Source organism: Numida meleagris, chromosome 20, assembly GCF_002078875.1.
Source record: "Numida meleagris isolate 19003 breed g44 Domestic line chromosome 20, NumMel1.0, whole genome shotgun sequence".
Classification (NCBI taxonomy): domain Eukaryota; kingdom Metazoa; phylum Chordata; class Aves; order Galliformes; family Numididae; genus Numida; species Numida meleagris.
Window position 1 is genome coordinate 5,615,899 of NC_034428.1, and position 17,409 is coordinate 5,633,307.

The 17,409-nt window shown below is 45.1% G+C and overlaps 1 protein-coding gene across 2 annotated transcripts; it reads right to left on the bottom strand.

Moving 5' to 3' along the window:
- On the bottom strand, positions 1,278 to 16,584 carry TNFRSF8 (TNF receptor superfamily member 8). Of its 2 annotated transcripts, XM_021417482.1 has the most exons (10): positions 16,381 to 16,584; positions 10,624 to 10,714; positions 8,984 to 9,109; positions 8,640 to 8,795; positions 8,444 to 8,537; positions 7,747 to 8,024; positions 7,447 to 7,557; positions 5,991 to 6,016; positions 5,376 to 5,583; positions 1,278 to 2,266 (listed from the first exon to the last, which is right to left on the bottom strand). In XM_021417482.1, the coding sequence occupies exons 1-10, from the start codon at positions 16,450 to 16,452 to the stop codon at positions 2,025 to 2,027; spliced, it is 1,404 nt and encodes a 467-aa protein (XP_021273157.1). In that variant the 5' UTR covers positions 16,453 to 16,584; the 3' UTR covers positions 1,278 to 2,024. The 2 variants fall into 2 exon arrangements, with proteins under 2 accessions (XP_021273157.1, XP_021273158.1); XM_021417483.1 differs by lacking the exons at positions 10,624 to 10,714; positions 16,381 to 16,584 and adding an exon at positions 9,445 to 10,562.

A 17,409-nucleotide genomic window follows, 5' to 3' on the forward strand; every position in this document is an offset into this window, starting at 1 on the left:
GGGCAGCAGTGCCAGGGCCTCACTGCTCTCTGAGTAAAGAATTTCCTCCTAATATCTAACCTACATCTCCCCTCTTTTACTTCAGAACCATTCCCCCTTGTCCTATCGCTGCTAGGCCGTGTAAAAAGTCACTCTCGTTCTTGTTTATAGGCTCCCTTTATATACTGAAAGGTTGCAGTGAGTTCTCCCTGGAGCCTGAACAAGCCCAGCTCCCTCAGCATTTCTTCATAGGAGAGGTACTGCAGTCCTCTGAGCATCTTTGTGTCTACTTCAATCAACACAAGGCAACATGTGTAGGAAAAATAATCTATGTGCTGAATTAGCAGCTGGCAGCTGTCACTCAGAAAAGGGATCTCAGAATTGTCTTTGATGGTCTTCTGAAGTCACCTGTGCAAGGACAACAACAATATAGAATCTCAGAATGGCCTGGGTTGAAAAGGACCTCAAAGATCATCTATATCTCTATCTATCTATCTATCTGTATCCTCTTCTTACTTGTATGGTTCAGGTCTCCAGAAGAACACAGTGAAGATAAGGATGAGATCAACTGAAGTGACCAAGGTAATGAAGCGACTTAGATAAGAAATATAAAACGACAGGAACACAGGCTTGGATGCTGAGGAGGATAGAGTCAAGAATCATTGAGGCAACTCAGAATCTCCTTACATTCTGTAACACAAGAACCAGTGGCACTCACTGCAGTCAGTCAGAAGCCACCTTAAAACCAGTCACTAAGCACTTCTGTACACAGTGAATGGTAACTGTCTGTAATCTGCTGTCACAGGGTGGCTGTGGAAGAAGATTACACCAGGAAACCCAAAAGAGATTAAAAAACCAAACAGTGGCAATGAGAATACTATAGGCCGAGACAAACGTCAACGTCCCCAGTCCAGTTCCAGCTGATGCTGCAGAAATGGGAGGAACAGCAAGAGCAGATATGAACTGCACTTATGTGCTCTCCCTAAATAGCACAGAGATAAAATATGAGGCAACTTGCACGGTGAGCCTGGCCCAAGGAGGTGATTTTTATGCTTCTCTGTCCCTTTTGTTGGCTCTCAGACAAGACACCGAAGTTGCACTGTTGTTATCACAGTACTCTGTCCAGGGTCAAACTACGAAGAAATTGTTTTTGTGGTTCCTTTTTTTTGACTCGTAAGGCACACTTTGTCACCTCATTCGTTTTCCATGCTCCTGTGCAAGAACACAGTCAGCACTACAGCATTTACAGTTACCAAACATGCAGCAGAAAAGACTTGAAACTGCGTAACACAGGGCAGTTGACCACAAAACCAAACAGAATTATTTCTGAAGAACAGACATGCAAATCAGCGTCACTGTGACGACTGCGAATAATTCTTCTAAAACGAGCAGATATTAACGAGGGTAAAGGAAATAGATGCTGTGCCTCCTTTTCTGTCCTTTTTGTAGAAAACCAGTTTTTCTTCTTTTCCGCTTTGACAGATTCAACGTTGCCCTTCACCCGCAGTTCATTCAGCATCCAAACGTTCAGCCACTTCGACTTCAGTCAGAAGAGGACGTTCTCTGCACTTACAAATGTTTTGAAGAAACACGAATCAGGCATTAAAAAAAAAAATAGAAGGATTGGCCTAAAGTACAATGGAGTACAAATGTGAACCATGGCTGGGTCTCAAATTAACTCAGAATTCCGGCCAGAATTTTCAGAGCTAATAGAAGTAACCAGCTTAATTCCACCACTTCATGCAGAGAAAGCAAGCTGTGCAACTTGAGTTAGCATCTGGAAGTCCTCTGAGTTCCGTAACTATGATTCCAGTTTGTTTCCAGCGTGATACTGGGAGAGCAAGGAAAAGAGAAAAATATTTGATGTGAACCGGTGGTTTGGACAATCCTCTCATTGGCTGGATGAAATAAGTTGAATGTTTTTGGTGCTTCACGTGAGTCTTCAGGTTGTGTAAGACACGCTGTGTTTTCATCCCTCGTGGGACGTTCAGGCTTACTGTCACACTGGATGTTTTTGTAGCTTCGCACACCTCCTCAGCAGGAGATCACTTTTCAGTGGCAGTGGTGGGGTGATGGAATTCCTTTCCCTCCTCTTCCACAGGAACCATGACATCGTTCCCCGGAAAAACCTCTGTCTCCTGCTCTGGATAGTGCATTGGCAGTTCCTCTTCCATCTTTTCCTGGATATCAACGTCACTTTCATATCCCCTAGCAGCACAGTTCTTGATACCAGGCGTTTTTGAAGACCCCACAATAACAGTATCGGCGTTCATGATGAATATTTTTCCTGAGAAAGGAAAAAAAAAAAAAAAAAGAAAAGGAGAAAAGTAATGTTGAGCATAGGCAACAATACAGCTGTACTTAGAGATGGTTCCTTGTCATGCAACATTTTGACTTGGTACTCAATGTTTCTTTTCTTCTTCTTTTAAGTCAGACATATGCAGATCAAGCCTCTCGCAGTGAAAATACAGAATTCCTCCCCTAAAACTTCCGTAATTCACACATTCTGAGTTGCCTGTTTCATCATCTCTTTTTAAGGTACTTCTCATTTTGGAATCAAAGCACTGAACATACTTAGAGGTAAAGACGACCTGCACATTTTAAGTTATCCTATCTGGTTTTGGATCACCACCAAGAGGATTCTGGGCATTTTAGATCCAGTTGACCTAGCTCTCATGTAATTAAGCCACTGTTATGAAGGTGACAGACTACAGGAGAAAGAAAATTAGAAAAGGCAGTGAGATATTTGCAAGAGACTGTTAGAAGGAGCAATTAACTGGAGAAGACAGCAACTGGCAATTCAAGGTTTATGCTCTTGCTGTTTCAGAAAGAAACCATACCTGCATTAAGATCAGAACGTACAGAAATTCTGATAATTATCTGAGGTCTGAGGATCTGCAAAGAAATCAGCTTCTTCCCAGCAGAGCATCAGCTACAAAATGCTTTGGGGTGGACTCAGACCTTATATCCAACACGTTGATTCTGCTTCTTGAAATAGCAAGCGCTATGCTGTGGCTTGGATCACTACATTCTATTCCAAAGGATGCTGCACGTTAGACACTGCAGGTTATTGTTCACAATGGCTTTGAGACATTTGGGGATGGTAAGATGATTCAGAGCTACTGCAGCATTCACACCAAATGCCAGAAGGTCCCACCAGACATTGAAACAGACTGGAAGAAATAATGTCTGAAATTCTACTTCACATTAAAACCTTTCTAGGAACCTTGTCCTCAGGCCTAGGTGCAAGAGTTCTTCTGTTAGTGATTTGCCTCTGTTCAGGGCATAAAAAGATAATGAATACAGTGCCACATAGAATCTGGTCTCCAGCAGGTGGCATTTTTCAGGCTGTTTGATGAAAGACTGTTCACTCCCAAGGACCCTTCCATGCCACACACATGCTTAAAAAAGAAAAAAAAAACAACACCCAAATGTTCAAAAGTTGTAAAGCTGTTTCACAATATCTAACCAAAGGGTGTTGCTCTTTTGGCAGCTTGGAATGAGAGCTACCAAGAACTTCCACCTTCCTTCTTATTATCAAGCACAGCCAATGCCCACTGCAAGCTTATCTACAACCTAAGTACCTTCCACGGCGCAATGAATGCCTTCTGGGATCCTGGTTAACCTCTTCTGCAAAACAGAGCCCTCCTTCCTCCCCTGCTCTGCACTGTCATGAAGTACCTAATTCAGAAAATTAACGCAGAGGTTTAAATCTAAGTTAGAGAAAGGGCTGCCCTGGGCAGCCTGATCTGCTGGGTGGCAACCAGCCCACAGCAGGGGTTGGGGCTGGGTGGGCGTTAAGGTCTCTTCCAACCTAAGCCATTCTATCATGGGGGCTGTGTTCCAGCATTTTGCAGGCTAGCAAATAAGTTTTTGCTTTGCATGCCCATGTTCCTTTATGATTTGAGCCCATTCTGACAGACAGGGCATAGAATCATAGAATCATAGAATGGCCTGGGTTGAAAAGGACCTCAAAGATCATCGAGTCTCAACCCCCCTGCTGTGTGCAGGGTCGCCAACCACCAGACCAGGCTGCCCAGAGCCACGTCCAGCCTGGCCTTGAATGCCTCCAGGGACGGGGCATCCACAACCTCCTTGGGCAACCTGTTCCAGTGCGTCACCACCCTCTGTGTGAAAAACTTCCTCCTAATATCTAACCTAAACCTCCCCTGTCTCAGTTTAAAACCATTCCCCCTTGTCCTATTGCTATCCACCCTCGTGAACAATCGTTCCCCCTCCTGTTTATACGCTCCCTTCAAGTCTTGGAAGGTCACAATGAGGTCTCCCCGGAGCCTTCTCTTCTCCAAACTGAACAAGCCCAGTTCCCTCAACCTTTCCTCATAGAAGAGATGCTCCAGCCTCTGATCATCTTGGTCACCCTCCTCTGAACTCTTTCCAAGAGCTCCACGTCCTTCTTGTGCTGGGGGCCCCAGGCCTGGACGCAGTACTCCAGATGGGGCCTCACAAGAGCCGAGTAGAGGGGGACCACCGCCTCCCTCTCCCTGCTGGCCACTCCTCTTTTAATGCAGCCCAGAGCATAGTTGGCCTGCGGGCTGCGAGCGCACACTGCTGGCTCATGTCCAGCTTCTCATCCACCAGGACCCCCAAGTCCTTCTCCGCAGGGCTGCTCTCGAGGAGTTCTTCCCCCAGTCTGTATCAATACTTGAGATTGCCTTGGCCCAAGTGCAGCACCTTGCACTTGGCCTTGTTGAACCTCATGAGGTTCACATGGGCCCACTTCTCCAGCCTGTCCAGGTCCCTCTGGGTGGCTGCCTGTCCCTCCAATGTATTGACTGCACTGCTCAGCTTGGTGTCATCTGCAAACTTGCTGAGGGTGCACTCGAATCCACCGAGGATGCACTCAATTCCATCTTCATAAGCAACATAGAGAGGACTGAAACAGGAGTAGGGAATGGTAGTGAGTTCTGTTGTTCATTTCTTTTGGCTATGCCTCCACAGACAGCTTTCCCTCTCCCCAGACAGGGAGTTAGCATTTTGCAAAAGCCTGTTCTTTGAGCTAGTTAGGATAACAAAAATCTTTGTTGGTCTGTTGCAGCGAAAACAGAAGACGCATTTTCTGCTTCTGCTTTTCCCTGTTCTTTCTGTGCTTTGTCTTCTCTTGACTCCCAGAAAAGTGGGACTGGATTCCAGCAGCCGTAAGAAATCAGTTCTGGATCAGCTTAGCCATTTTAAGTCTTTGGATTTGACTCATGCAGAAAAATAATAACAATAATAAAGCCCAACTTGAATATAGTAAACAGAGTCAAGAGGCCACGGCCATCTCTGTTCGAAGTTCTACATACTTTTCCAGCTTACCAATAATTTCAGGATGATATTCCATGCCTGGGGTTGAAAAACTGAGAAGGCAAAAACATAAAAAATAGCTTAAGACTCACCGATTTGATTACTGGTGTGGTCTCTCACTCGAGAATCAATGGGGCAATCTGGGGCTTTTCCATTGCTCTGTGCCACTTCAGTCAGACTCAGAACAGGACTACCCGCTTTTTCAGTGCTGGAGATCAAGTTGTTGTTGGTTTCCAAAGGGAGGGTTCTGTCAGTTAACTCCTCCTCTTCTGGACATTTGTCAGTGGTCAGTGCGATCTTCTGCCAATACAAAGAGGACAGCAGAAGTAGGGTCAATGCAAACACAACACTGGGAAGACTGCAATAGGTAGACAGAATCTTTCTTTGGCAGTCAGAAGTAGCATAACAGCACCACCAATGCAGGGAGTGAAAAAAAGCAAAGTGCCCAGCAGGTATAGGAACTTAAGTTCCTTTCAGTTAGGTTCCTGTATTCCTTAAGGCTGTATTTGAAAATAGTGTTCCTATTAAACACAGCCCAAGACATGAAAGTAGCAGTTCCTAATTTGTCTCATCTCTGCACCTAGATAATCACGGATTACAATACCAAATATAAAGGCTGGCACTTTTTAACAGGACATTAAAAAATATCATTAAATATTTACATTGGAATGGAAGGTGACCTGTTTTGGAATACGGTTGACACTTACTGCATATGTGTCCACTAGATCAGAACCTGTAGTGGAAAGAAGAAAAATTATCAGGAAAGAATTCATCGTAATCACAAGAATATTAATTGCTTTGAAATATCACCCACCCACGCCCTAAACTCCTTTACAGCCCAAGTCACCTGCACTGTGCTCTCTTTACCACTGAGGGCACGCTTCCATGAAGGGCTGAGGTGATCCAGGGACACACTGCTGCCAAACATGTGAGGTCCTGCCCTCCCCAAAGCCCTTTGCGCCCACACCCATCACTTTCCACACACCAAAGCTAGCGTTCATCCGTCACATGATGAACTGATGAAGCCTTCTAAATAAGCAGAAGACTCCCTTATCAAAGTAACAATAATAATATGCAAGGATGGAGGAAGGGAACGCTGGGGGAGAAGGGAGTGTGCAGAGAAGCTGTGGGTGCCCCATCCTTGGAGGTGCCCAAGGCCATGGATGGAACCTGGGCAGCCTGAGCTGGTGGGGGGCACCCAGCCCATGGCAGGGGTTGGAACTGGGTGGGCTTTAAGGTCCCCTCCAACCCAACCATTCCATGATTCCAAATGAAGCTAGATGCCTCCTAGCTAATTTTGCTCTAATGCACAGCCACCATTACCTTCAATATATCAGCTCTATCGTGCTGCACAGTAACATTTTTTTATTGTGTAAGGCAAGCGAGGATGGAAAAATTCCATTCTGAGAAAATTGAGCTCACATGAGAAGTGTTAAATCATATTCCTGAATAAATAAGTGGAAATGCTCCAGTGTAGAGCAATCAGAAATATCTACCACAACAGAACAGAGCAGTCATTGGGGATGCTAAGAGGAGATCAGTTAGCTGAGCAAAAGGTATGTCCTGTAGGGGATCTGTATAGGTTGCTATGGCAAACATCCACTTTTTTTTTGGAACACATCTCCCAATTCTGAGTGCCCAGAGATGAGCAGGGCATTTTTTCCAGCAGCCCCCCCGCTCCTCGCATCACCCAACAATGCCCAGGCAGTGGGGAAAAAGAGCCATCTAGTGGCTTGTCACATCCACAGCGTTACCAGCCTGCAGAGGACAGACTACAAGTTCCACCGATTAAAGCTATAAGGTCACCACTTCCCATTTCCCCACCCAGCTGGTAGCATCTTCCTCCATACATTCACAGCTGCTTCAATTGGATGTGGCCCTGGGCAGCCAGATCTAATGCCTCACTTAGTGGTTGGCTACCAGCCCACAGCAGGGGTTGGAACTGGGTGATCCCTGAGGTCCCTTCCAACCCAACTATGATTCTATGAAAATATTGCCCAATATGATGCAGGAACAGTTTGCCTAGAACCCTTAACTGCCCTGTCTTCACCAGGCGCTGGGAAATATCATCTCCCCTCCTGTCCTCTGTAACATTTTGGGATGTTGTAGTTCTCATGTGGGAAGATGAAACAGCATGCTAGGTACGGCAGTTTTAAAACTCACGCTTTTCTTTGAGGACGAGGATCCGTTTCTTGCAGACCTTCCATTGCCAAAATAACAGCATGCCCACAGGCAGCACCATCACAGAGAGCACCGCTCCCCAGAAAAGAAGACCTGCAGCACGGGAGGGGGAAAGGGAGAGCAGAGAGACCAAGAAAAGGCAGAAAGGGAACTATCAGTAGATCTGTGTGTTTGCTGGACATCATTTCACAAGCCGTAGGGGTTTTGCAGGAAGCTCACGTACTAATTCTACTAAAGGTATCTCTGAATAACATGTGCTGAATAGAATAAATTCTTTCTGACCTCTTGTTGTCGTCTCCCCCTTGGCTGAGGTGGGAAAAGTGCCAGCCAGAGCTTCCTCCTCAGGAGTTGAGCTGGGATTTTCAGTTGTGGCACTTGAAAGAATACTAGCAAGGGTCACCAGGTTTGCCTGAAGCCTCAGCACGTCGGAGTCATTTGTCTCATTGCTGAATCTGATGGAGGAAGTGTCTGGGGTGAGGTAGGTGGGCAATTGGTCCATGCAAACCTGATCATGTGTGGCATTTCCTTTGCCTTGTGCTACTTTGTTCAACTTGGCACAGCTAGGGAACAAAAGAGAGAAGAGTGTATCAGTGCTAGAAGAAAATGACACGAAACACAGTAAGATTTTCCATGTGACACACGCCCTTTCTGGTCATGTTTGTACCACATGCATTTGGTGGTTTTAGTCAGAAAGTCATTAACCTTCTGCTCACCCCTGTGGCACCGATTCTTAACCTGGATGCAAACCCACATGCACAGGGAATCCCACTGCACTCAGCAATCTGAAACTGAAGCAAGAGAGATCTCTTCTTCCTTCCAACAGCTGCTGCAACAGCTACAAACAGCACATAGGCTCAAAGCTGTCCCATTGCCTCTCAGATAAATTTGTCACTTCTGGTGCAAAGTATACTGGAGTTTCTTTGGGTCCTTTATTAGCTTTAACCAATCAGTTTGTCACTTTAAAACATTACGGACTTACTCTGTGTGGGGCTTGCAGATGTCAGTGCTGGAGCTTTGGTCAGAGAAGGTCCCAGGAGGGCATTCTTCACACAAAACATCAGTCTCTGAGGTGCCTGAATAAAAGCAATGACAGTGGATGGATTGATCAGAATGAATCAACTCCAAGCCTATGGCCAAGATTGGAAAAGATAAGAGAGACAGGGAGGAATTCCTACCTCTGAGTTTGACTCCAAACCCAGGCTTGCAAGCAGTGTGCTGCTGGCATCGCATGCAAGTGTTCTTAACAGGGGTCTGGCAGAACAGACCTGGTCGGCACTCACACACCCGGCTGGAGTTGAAGGAGCAGGGCACCTTCTCCACGAGGTCAGATTCTGCAGGGAAGAAACAGATGGAGTAACAAAGGATCACCCTGAGAGGAAAAGGCAAAGCAGGGGTCAAAGCTGAGCAACACCAGTGCAGAGGCTTGGGAAGCAGAACGGGCTGCTGGCACTCTTTGCAATGGCATTTTAAGTCATGAATGACCGGGGAAATCTGTAGATGGTAACAGCAAACCAGCTACCTTTTGTGCATAATACACAAGCATCACATCGTGGCTTTTGGGATGCTTCATTCAAGTATTGCTCGGGTCCACATCTCATGCAATCTTCATTCGGATCCATGGGACATGATTTCTTTTTAGCATAGCCTGGAGAAAGAAAACCAAAATGTGGAGATAACTATGCAAAAATAGAGGAGCAAACCATCCTGAAGCGTTGCTGGCCTTAAAGCTAAAGGAACTAGAAGGCACAGCAGTTGGCTGTGAGCTGGTGGCCTTGCCAGCAGGTGGAAATAGTCACCAGATAGTAAGGAATGATGACAGCTGCAGAAGGAAAAGCTAAAGCAGCAACATAAAGACTGAGCTGCATGTTTAACAGGTGGCAAACAGGAGAAAAATGAATCCCAGTTTCAGCACCAGTCCACATCACCCAACCACAAGGGTTAATCGTAGAAACAGGAGATCTAAGCAGGAAAATAACTCACCTACTATTCATTTCGGCAAGCACAGTGTAGGAGCACAAGTCAAAACAGCCACTTCCTATTTGGCCCTATAAATACTGCCAGACAAGCCCTAACCACATCACCCCCACCTTCTCAAAACTGCTTTTCTAAGTCTGTTCTTTTGAAGGCTGGAGCTGATTGCAGAAGTGAAATGTTTGAGAACGGTGGCTCATGACAGCCAGCTGCAGATTGCATCTCTGCTTTTCACAAGCCCCAGCTATGACTTCTGTCACTGTGGGAGCTTTTGAAGGAGAAAAGAGCTTGTTCCCCTCCGAGTGGCCCAGAGCCCCTGCCCCTTTTCTTCTTCTACAGGAGCAGTTTCTCCATCCCTTGCTCTTGCTTACTCATCCATTTTCTGAATGATTCTAGTGGAGTGCACCAAAGCAGTAAAGGAAGTCCCTGATGTAACTGCATGCAAATGCTAGTAACCAAGCACTAACCTTCTTTTTATAGCACAAATAAATGTCAAAAATTTCCCTTCTGAAAAAAAATAATAAAAGAAAGAAAGAAGTGAGAAAGAAAGAAGAGAGAGAGGGGGGAGGCCGCACTTCTTAAAGAAAAGATTGGTGATGGTGAAGCACCATAAAATGCCCCATCCACTGAGGGGGAGTTTCAGACATTTCCAGAGCTCTCATTCACAAACGTGTTTCATGCTCCTGACCTCACGTGGCCCTGAGTCACAGCTTCTGGCAAAGCTCTCTCTGTCCCCTGACACGTGAACCTTCCACTTCTCACGTGAGATGCTTTCTGAACTGTTTTGACTACCAGCGTGACGACAGATTTTCTGCACCGTCATTTACTACCTCGTGCCTTTGATCACAGGCTAAAATCACCGCACTACTTCATATCCTGAGGCAAGCAGGCGTTACTTCTTGGACCTGCCTACCTCTAGCTACTTCTGAGTGCCAAACCAACCAATAAAAAAAACCAGACAAAATTCTAGCAAGCTACCTTGTTTGCAATTTAAAGACAGTTTGCATGCAGACCCACCAGGGGCAGGGAAGAAGAGAACAAATTTGCATCTGGATCTACACCAAACCGTGATTCGTGAAACTGCACTTCTCTGCAGGGCCAAGCAGCAGTTCTGCAGATACACGTGGTTGGTCCACAACCTATGAGGAAGGCTCCGTGTTAATTTGACTGAAGCACAAACATACTGACCTGAAGGACACTGGTAACAGCACCTTCGTAATGTTTCATCATAGAACCAATTCTGGAGCGTGCTACAGGAATGAGATGAGGTGGATGGTGGCTAAAAATTGAAGCAGACAAAGACACAATTAGAGAACAATTAGGGCTGTATCGGGACAGATCCCAGCATCTGTCTCTAATGATGATGGTTACAAATGGTAGGGAGAAGTCTACAGATTTTTAAAGATCTGCAGGTTTTTGAAAGTGTAAATGTCTTCCAAAGCAATTAAATAACCGTTGCCCATAAACTTAAACAAAGATTGTAATATTCAGCATGTTTAGCAACCATTCAGTACGTATCTTCACTTAGCAAGCTCTTTTCTCTGAAAGTGTTTTAAATACTGGAAAGGAATATCGTAGCCCCATCCTTCCAGCGGGCACTTCAGAACTCAAAGAAATGAACTCCTGGCTTCATATAACGAAAAGAGGAGTGGCACTGCCCCATGAAAGTGGTTTTCAGCCAAATGCTCCAGATAAATAAGTAAAAATCTCTGCTCTTAAAATGATCCCATCTTTGCTTGAGATAAGGAATGTGAAGAGAAATAATAAAATCGGAATCCCCAAATATCCGTGGCAGATTTCCAGCTCTGTATACACTGGAACTAGAAGTGGTGCCAGAGTCAGCATCACCCAAGGCTTGCCACGTTGGCTGTGATCCACAAAGCTAATTCTTTACGTTCACAGCTGTCTGTGTACTGGTTCTCCATATCCCGTGCCCTTGTTAACCCTTGTTAAGGAGTTCTGAACCCGTTCCTTTCACAGTTTGCTCTGCTTTTTTGCTCTGCTTGTGCTCCCCTGCACACCATTCACCAACGCAGCACGCAATTCTTCCCGTTCAGTTACTTACTCACTCAAAACACTTGATTTTAGCAGCCCAAAGGCGTGCTGACTGTAAACCAATAAATCCTTTTAACCTGGGGACAAATCCTACAGTGAGAACAAGCGTGTTCTGCCTTGAAATGAAAGCTGCAAGCACTGACACAGTGAAGCCCTTATTCAAATAACTAAACCTGCTTCTTTTCCTGAGTGAAGGTTTTCAGGAACAAGCCTTGGTACGATTATATAACCAACACTTGTTTAGATAAAAACAAAAGCCGCAGCAGTTCTAATATTAGCTTAGAAAAATCACTCTGCAAGGAGCCCACCTTCTGCAGATCCCACCAGCCTTAAAAAATGAAACCCTCTGGAAATGGCACGATGTGTTTGGATGCAAGGTCACCTGGGACTCATTTCAGAGATACGAAGTAGATTGATTCCACTTTTAAAGAAAATGTAAGCAACAACAGCATCCTGGCTGTGTGTAAGTCATCTTGAATCAGTTCCTCTTTAAGACCCATAAGACGTCGCCACAAAAACCTGATCTTCTCTTTCTGGTTGTTCCAGAAAACCAACGCTGGCTTCAAAAGATGTTGAATTTTAAATCACAATGGGAACAGAGATCTTGAATGAAATATGCAGCACGTAAACACAGAGCTTATTTAACTGCCTGTTTGGGTTTAAAGCAAAGCAATAGGGTCTGCCTGCAAGCGTGAAGGAAGAACTGCTTATCAAAACCTGATCTTGTCTATCTAAAACATTGAAGCCACATGATAAGGACCAGATCCTGCTCTTAGTTACGGTGATGCAAATCCTGATTATGAATTTCCCCTGATGCCAGTGCTGTGATAAATTGCCGAGGCAATTACACAAATACTGAACAAATCAGGCAGCAATACATCTGAAACTACCCAGCGCTTTTCTCCTTCCACAAGAGGGCAGCTGCACACCGCAGCCAGCTGCATCCTACCTGCCAGCAGCTCTGCAACAAATACAGTTTGGCGGCGTCTGTTGCCATAGGACAAGGGGAAATGGCTTCAAACTGAAAGAGGGGAAATTTAGACTGGATATAAGAAACACAGGTTGCCCAGAGAGGTGGTGGATTCACCCAAGGTCAGGCTGGAGGGGCTCTGAGCACTGATGGAGCTGTGGGTGTCCCTGCTCATTGCAGGGGTTGGACCAGGCGGCTTTTAGGGTCCTTTCCAACTCCAACCATTCTACGAAAATGTCTTTAGAGTTGCCATCTGACATGCCTCATGAGAACAAAACTTACTGTAGACCCTTTCAGTGATAAATGAGGAACGTGCCAATAGTCGACACCATTCATCAGCCCATTGTTGCCTTTTTCTCTCTCTAAACGATAAAGCTGAAAAAAAAAACCACTCTAAGCAGAAAGGCTGGCTGTTTGCACATGGCATATCTTCTATTAACCATGCTCCCATACATCCAGCTTAAATGTCCAATATCATTTACAGAGGCAAAAATGGCAGTGTGGAAAGGTATGCATCACTACAAATGGTACCAGACCTCCTGCCCAACACACAGAAAGCTTTTTCTAAGCTCAATTTCAAATTTTCACGCATCACATGGAATAAAAAGCCTTGCTGTAGACCAACCCATGCCCCAGACTCCCATGGGTTTGTTGGGGAACGAAATAAATCAGTGCCCAAAGGCAAAGAACACACTTGGAAGAAATGGCAGAGGTGAACAGCCCAGGACTCAGAATGCCTCAAAGTCTTCCATAAGCACTTTGAACAGGAGAATATCACATTGTAATCAGAAGAGGCAGAGGAAAAGCGAATCGTCTCGTTATATTGTGGTCATGAAGGAATCTGGTGACAGCACAGACCGGTTCTGTTTAAACGAGGGAAATTCTGATAAAAATTCCCTGCAGCGGAAGCAGCGTTCACCTCCCCAGCACCGATGCACTCTGAGCCCTGCTCTGAGCTGTGCTACCAACTGATGGAGCCTGCTGTGCTGCGTTTCCAGGTTGTGTCTGAGCTGATGATGGACAAGAGAGGAAGATATTAAAGCAAATGCCCCTCTTACCATGCCTGAATCAGAATGGGCACCACCCCAAAGAAGGGAAGGAATCAGGAGGGCAGTGAGGGGAAAAGGAAAGAACTCATGGAAAAAGTGGTGCTTTATGACAGCAGGGCTCAAGGAGAAGGCAGAGGGAAGGAAAAGTTCTTGTGAGCTTCCTGCTTTCGTTGCCAAAAGTCTCAGCATTAAGACATTTCTCATGCGTTTCTGGTGCTGTTTCTCCTTCCTCCTGTACACTTAGAAGAATGGTCAATTAGCCAGTAAGAGAAGATTCACATTTTTTCCTCTAATTGCATATTTTGTAAGAAGGATGTGTACGTGATAACTTTCAGTTCTGCTCTATTCCCTCTTCCTTCTGGAAGCACTGAAGAGTGTGGTATAAATCACAGCTATCAGCAACAACCACACGGCTTTCTTCATCAAGGAGATCTCCAATAGATTTTACAGAACAAACAGATGATAAGGAACAGATTCAAATACATTAATCCTACTGAGTTATATGCAATTTTTTAACCATCTTTTGACTGTTCCTTTTTCTTATCCACTCTCCTGTATGAATCTCAAGACAGAGAAACAGGACTCAGCAGATTTGACCAGGAAAATTCACAATTCGAGCACAATTTCACTTTTTAAGGCAGCATCAGTACCGTCATCCCATTAAAGTGGATGGAGATAAGAGACGGAATTGCACTAATCCTTTTCTGCATGCAGTCAAAGAAAGGCTTTTGATTTAGCAGGAAGATGATCTTAGAGGTCTTTTCCAGCCTTCTATGATTTCACATCTTCTGAAAAGACCACAATTCATACATAACATGCTTGGATTGCTCTTTAATGGGATGGCCAGGGATCCCTTGGCCTCATCATATCATTGACCTACTTGGCCAGCATTGCTGGGTTTTTCTTCTTTAATGTGCTGCCAATCAAAGTTGAATTTAAAATTATATGTATATATATTTGATACAAAGCATTTGGGTTTTTCGGTGTTCGTTTTTGAAAATTTCTACCATCACATTCGCTATCCCAATTTAAATAACAGTCATTGCAAAGATGGTGCTGAATTCAGCCAGCTAGTCTGCAATTCAGTCAGGACAAGGTTTGACTCATTTATTTATGGTCTCTTGAGCTCACAAAGAGATGGTGAGGCAGAGTAAGAAATCAGCTTACTACAAATAAGCTGTAAGTCAGAAAGAAAGTGTATTATGGTTAAAAAAAAGAAAGAAAGAAAGAAAACCTACCAGCATTGGCTGCTCTAGAACTGACTAATACTGCAGCAAAACAGTTGTCTCTTTTTCAAGCTTCTATCCAAATTCTGTCAGCATGAAAAAAAGGTTGATAATGAAGGATTTCAAGTAGTCAAGCTTCATGCTCATTATTAACAAGTGAGAGCTAACTGAAAATTAAAGCAAACTCCAAACTCGGCAAGGTTTACATACTTACTCCAGGTAACTGATGATTTCACAGCGAGTCTGAATGTTGACCATGAGTAACAGAAATCAGAATTTATTACTATCCTTTTCATTCTGCGAACACACCAAAGTGATGTCAAATAGCAAGAACTAACTAAAGCAGATAGCATTCATCAGACCAGATACGTTGACATGAGTGCCCCCCAAAGTGCTCCTCAGGAGACTCTGATCCTATAGAAGACAAGAAGGATGGATGTACTTCAAGGAAGGAGATCGTGGCAGGGCAGAAAGACCAGGGTGAGGTAGAGCAAACTTAGCACGTGGGAGGGGAATTTACAGCTGAAGACATCAGGCAAACTCCTACTCTTACTGTAAGAGCCATGAGGATCTTTTTCAAACATTTATGAAGAGGACTTGGTTATGCTCAAAGATCTAATCAGAGGCAGTTTCTTATCAAAAATCTCCTGATAGCCCATGTGATGTGCTGCACCGTTCATTTACGGCGTACAGACAGGTGACTTCAATGAGCACATGCCAACATTTCCACCACAAGGAAAACTTCCACCACAACGTCAGGATCCAACCCAGCGGGCAAACACCCACTGACTTGACATTACCTATGCAAAGAGCCTCTGTGACTGATCCTCTTTTTTTTTTGTTTTTTCCCCTATGTGTTCCTAAGTGTCAGCCGGGGAAATTACCTGGATTTACGCCAGGCTCTGAGGTCTGAGTGATCCACTGGTGAGGAGGGGTCAGTGGGGTGGAATCGGGGAGCAAACACACAAGTGTCTTAGTGTCTCAGATGATATGATCTGAGCAGGGAGCCAGCTTGCACCTACAGCAACAGCTTCGTGTGACCAGCGTCCTGTGTTTATTCTAAGTTGATCTGATGCAGAAAAGAGAGCCCATTCATGGGAAAGTCGGTGTCAAAGGGGTGGGCGGATGTAAAGAGGAAGGTATTTTATTGTTTCGTTTGCCTCTTTACACCTTTCATTTTGCCAACCCTGACTCACATCAGCAGAGTGAGCCCAAGCAAAGTTCTGTAAGGAATGTGCCTGTCACAGAGCACTTGGCTCTCGGGGCAAAAATGAGAGAGATTTATTTAAAGTAAATGAGGTCAGTCCCCAGATCTTAAGAAATCTTTCCTCATTTCCTTGCTAGGATGCACCTGAAGGTGTGGTAACATTAGCAATGCCAAAAGAAAAAAGATGTAAATCATGGCTGCATCCTCTGGTCCTGCCTGCAAAGTTCCCAGAAAGAGCAAACTCTTCTGGCTGCTTTGTGACAGCTCTGCTGTATCCCTTTATCACCCTTTATCACCCCTTTATCACCAAGCCAGTTTCTATGGATGCTCACCACCCTGCATGCAACTGCTGGGAAAAAAAACAGCCCAGGGTGCCCCTAACCCACTCCCAGGTCCTTGCTCCCACAGGGCTGTATGATTCCCCCCCCCCCCCCTTACCTGTGGGGCTCCCTGGATATCCTGGAGAAGCAGCAGGAGCCACAGTCCCAGTCCCAGGCTGCAGGGAGCCATCTGCGCTGGCGTTAGCTTTCCTGAGCTCCCAGCATTGCAGGTCAGACAGCCAGGTTGCTCCTCCTGAAGTCTGGGACCCTCCCAGGGTCCAGCTCAGCCTCGCTCAGTCTCTGCTCACCAAGTCCAGGGCCACTCCAGCTGTTCAAGACATGAAGGCAACAGATTTGAGACTCAATCAGGCTGAGAAAACAATTTGGAAGGAAGCGGGAGGGGGCTGCCCAAAAAAAGAAATGTTTTTTTTTTTTTTTAAAAAAAAAGAACAAAACAAAACCACTTCAATTGCTACTCCCCGAGCTGTTGGGTTTCTGTGAGTCAGATGCAAGCATCAAGGTTGTCACCCGAGGACGTATCTGGCTGAGCAGTAATGCAGACTGCCCCTGGTCATCTGAGGCATCATAGGCTGCTCTCAGAGAGCACTCCCCAAAGCTTTGGTCCAGGCACGAATCCAAGCCCTGCCCTGTCCACTATCAGAGCTGCAACCAAGCCTCGTGAGGCTTCTCGTAAGAAACACAGAGTTTCAGCGCAGCTACTTCACTGCTGTTGGAAAAAAGAGCGTGAAAACTCCTGAACAACCACCTTTAGCCTTTGTATGTTGCTATTTAAACAGCAGCATATCATAGAACATGCTCATGAATCCCTTCCTCCTTCCAATCCAATCCCACGTGAAACCAATTCCTGCTGCTGACAGTTATCCCTTGCACCGGTATACTTGTTGTTTCGCCTCTTTGATTTGCTACTCTGCATAACGTTTGGTGCCATGGAAAGATTTCGGTTCATTTAAGGTGTCATGCAGCTTTCTTCTCTGCTCTGAAAGTTTTATCAAAAGCAAAAGTTACCCACTTCAAAAAAAGGCAGCCTGCCTTGAAAATCCCTCTGAGGTGCCCAGGAAAACGATGAGAATTTGTATTCTCACACCCCTGTTTCTATGCTGCTTCTCACACTTTTACCAGCAGAAAG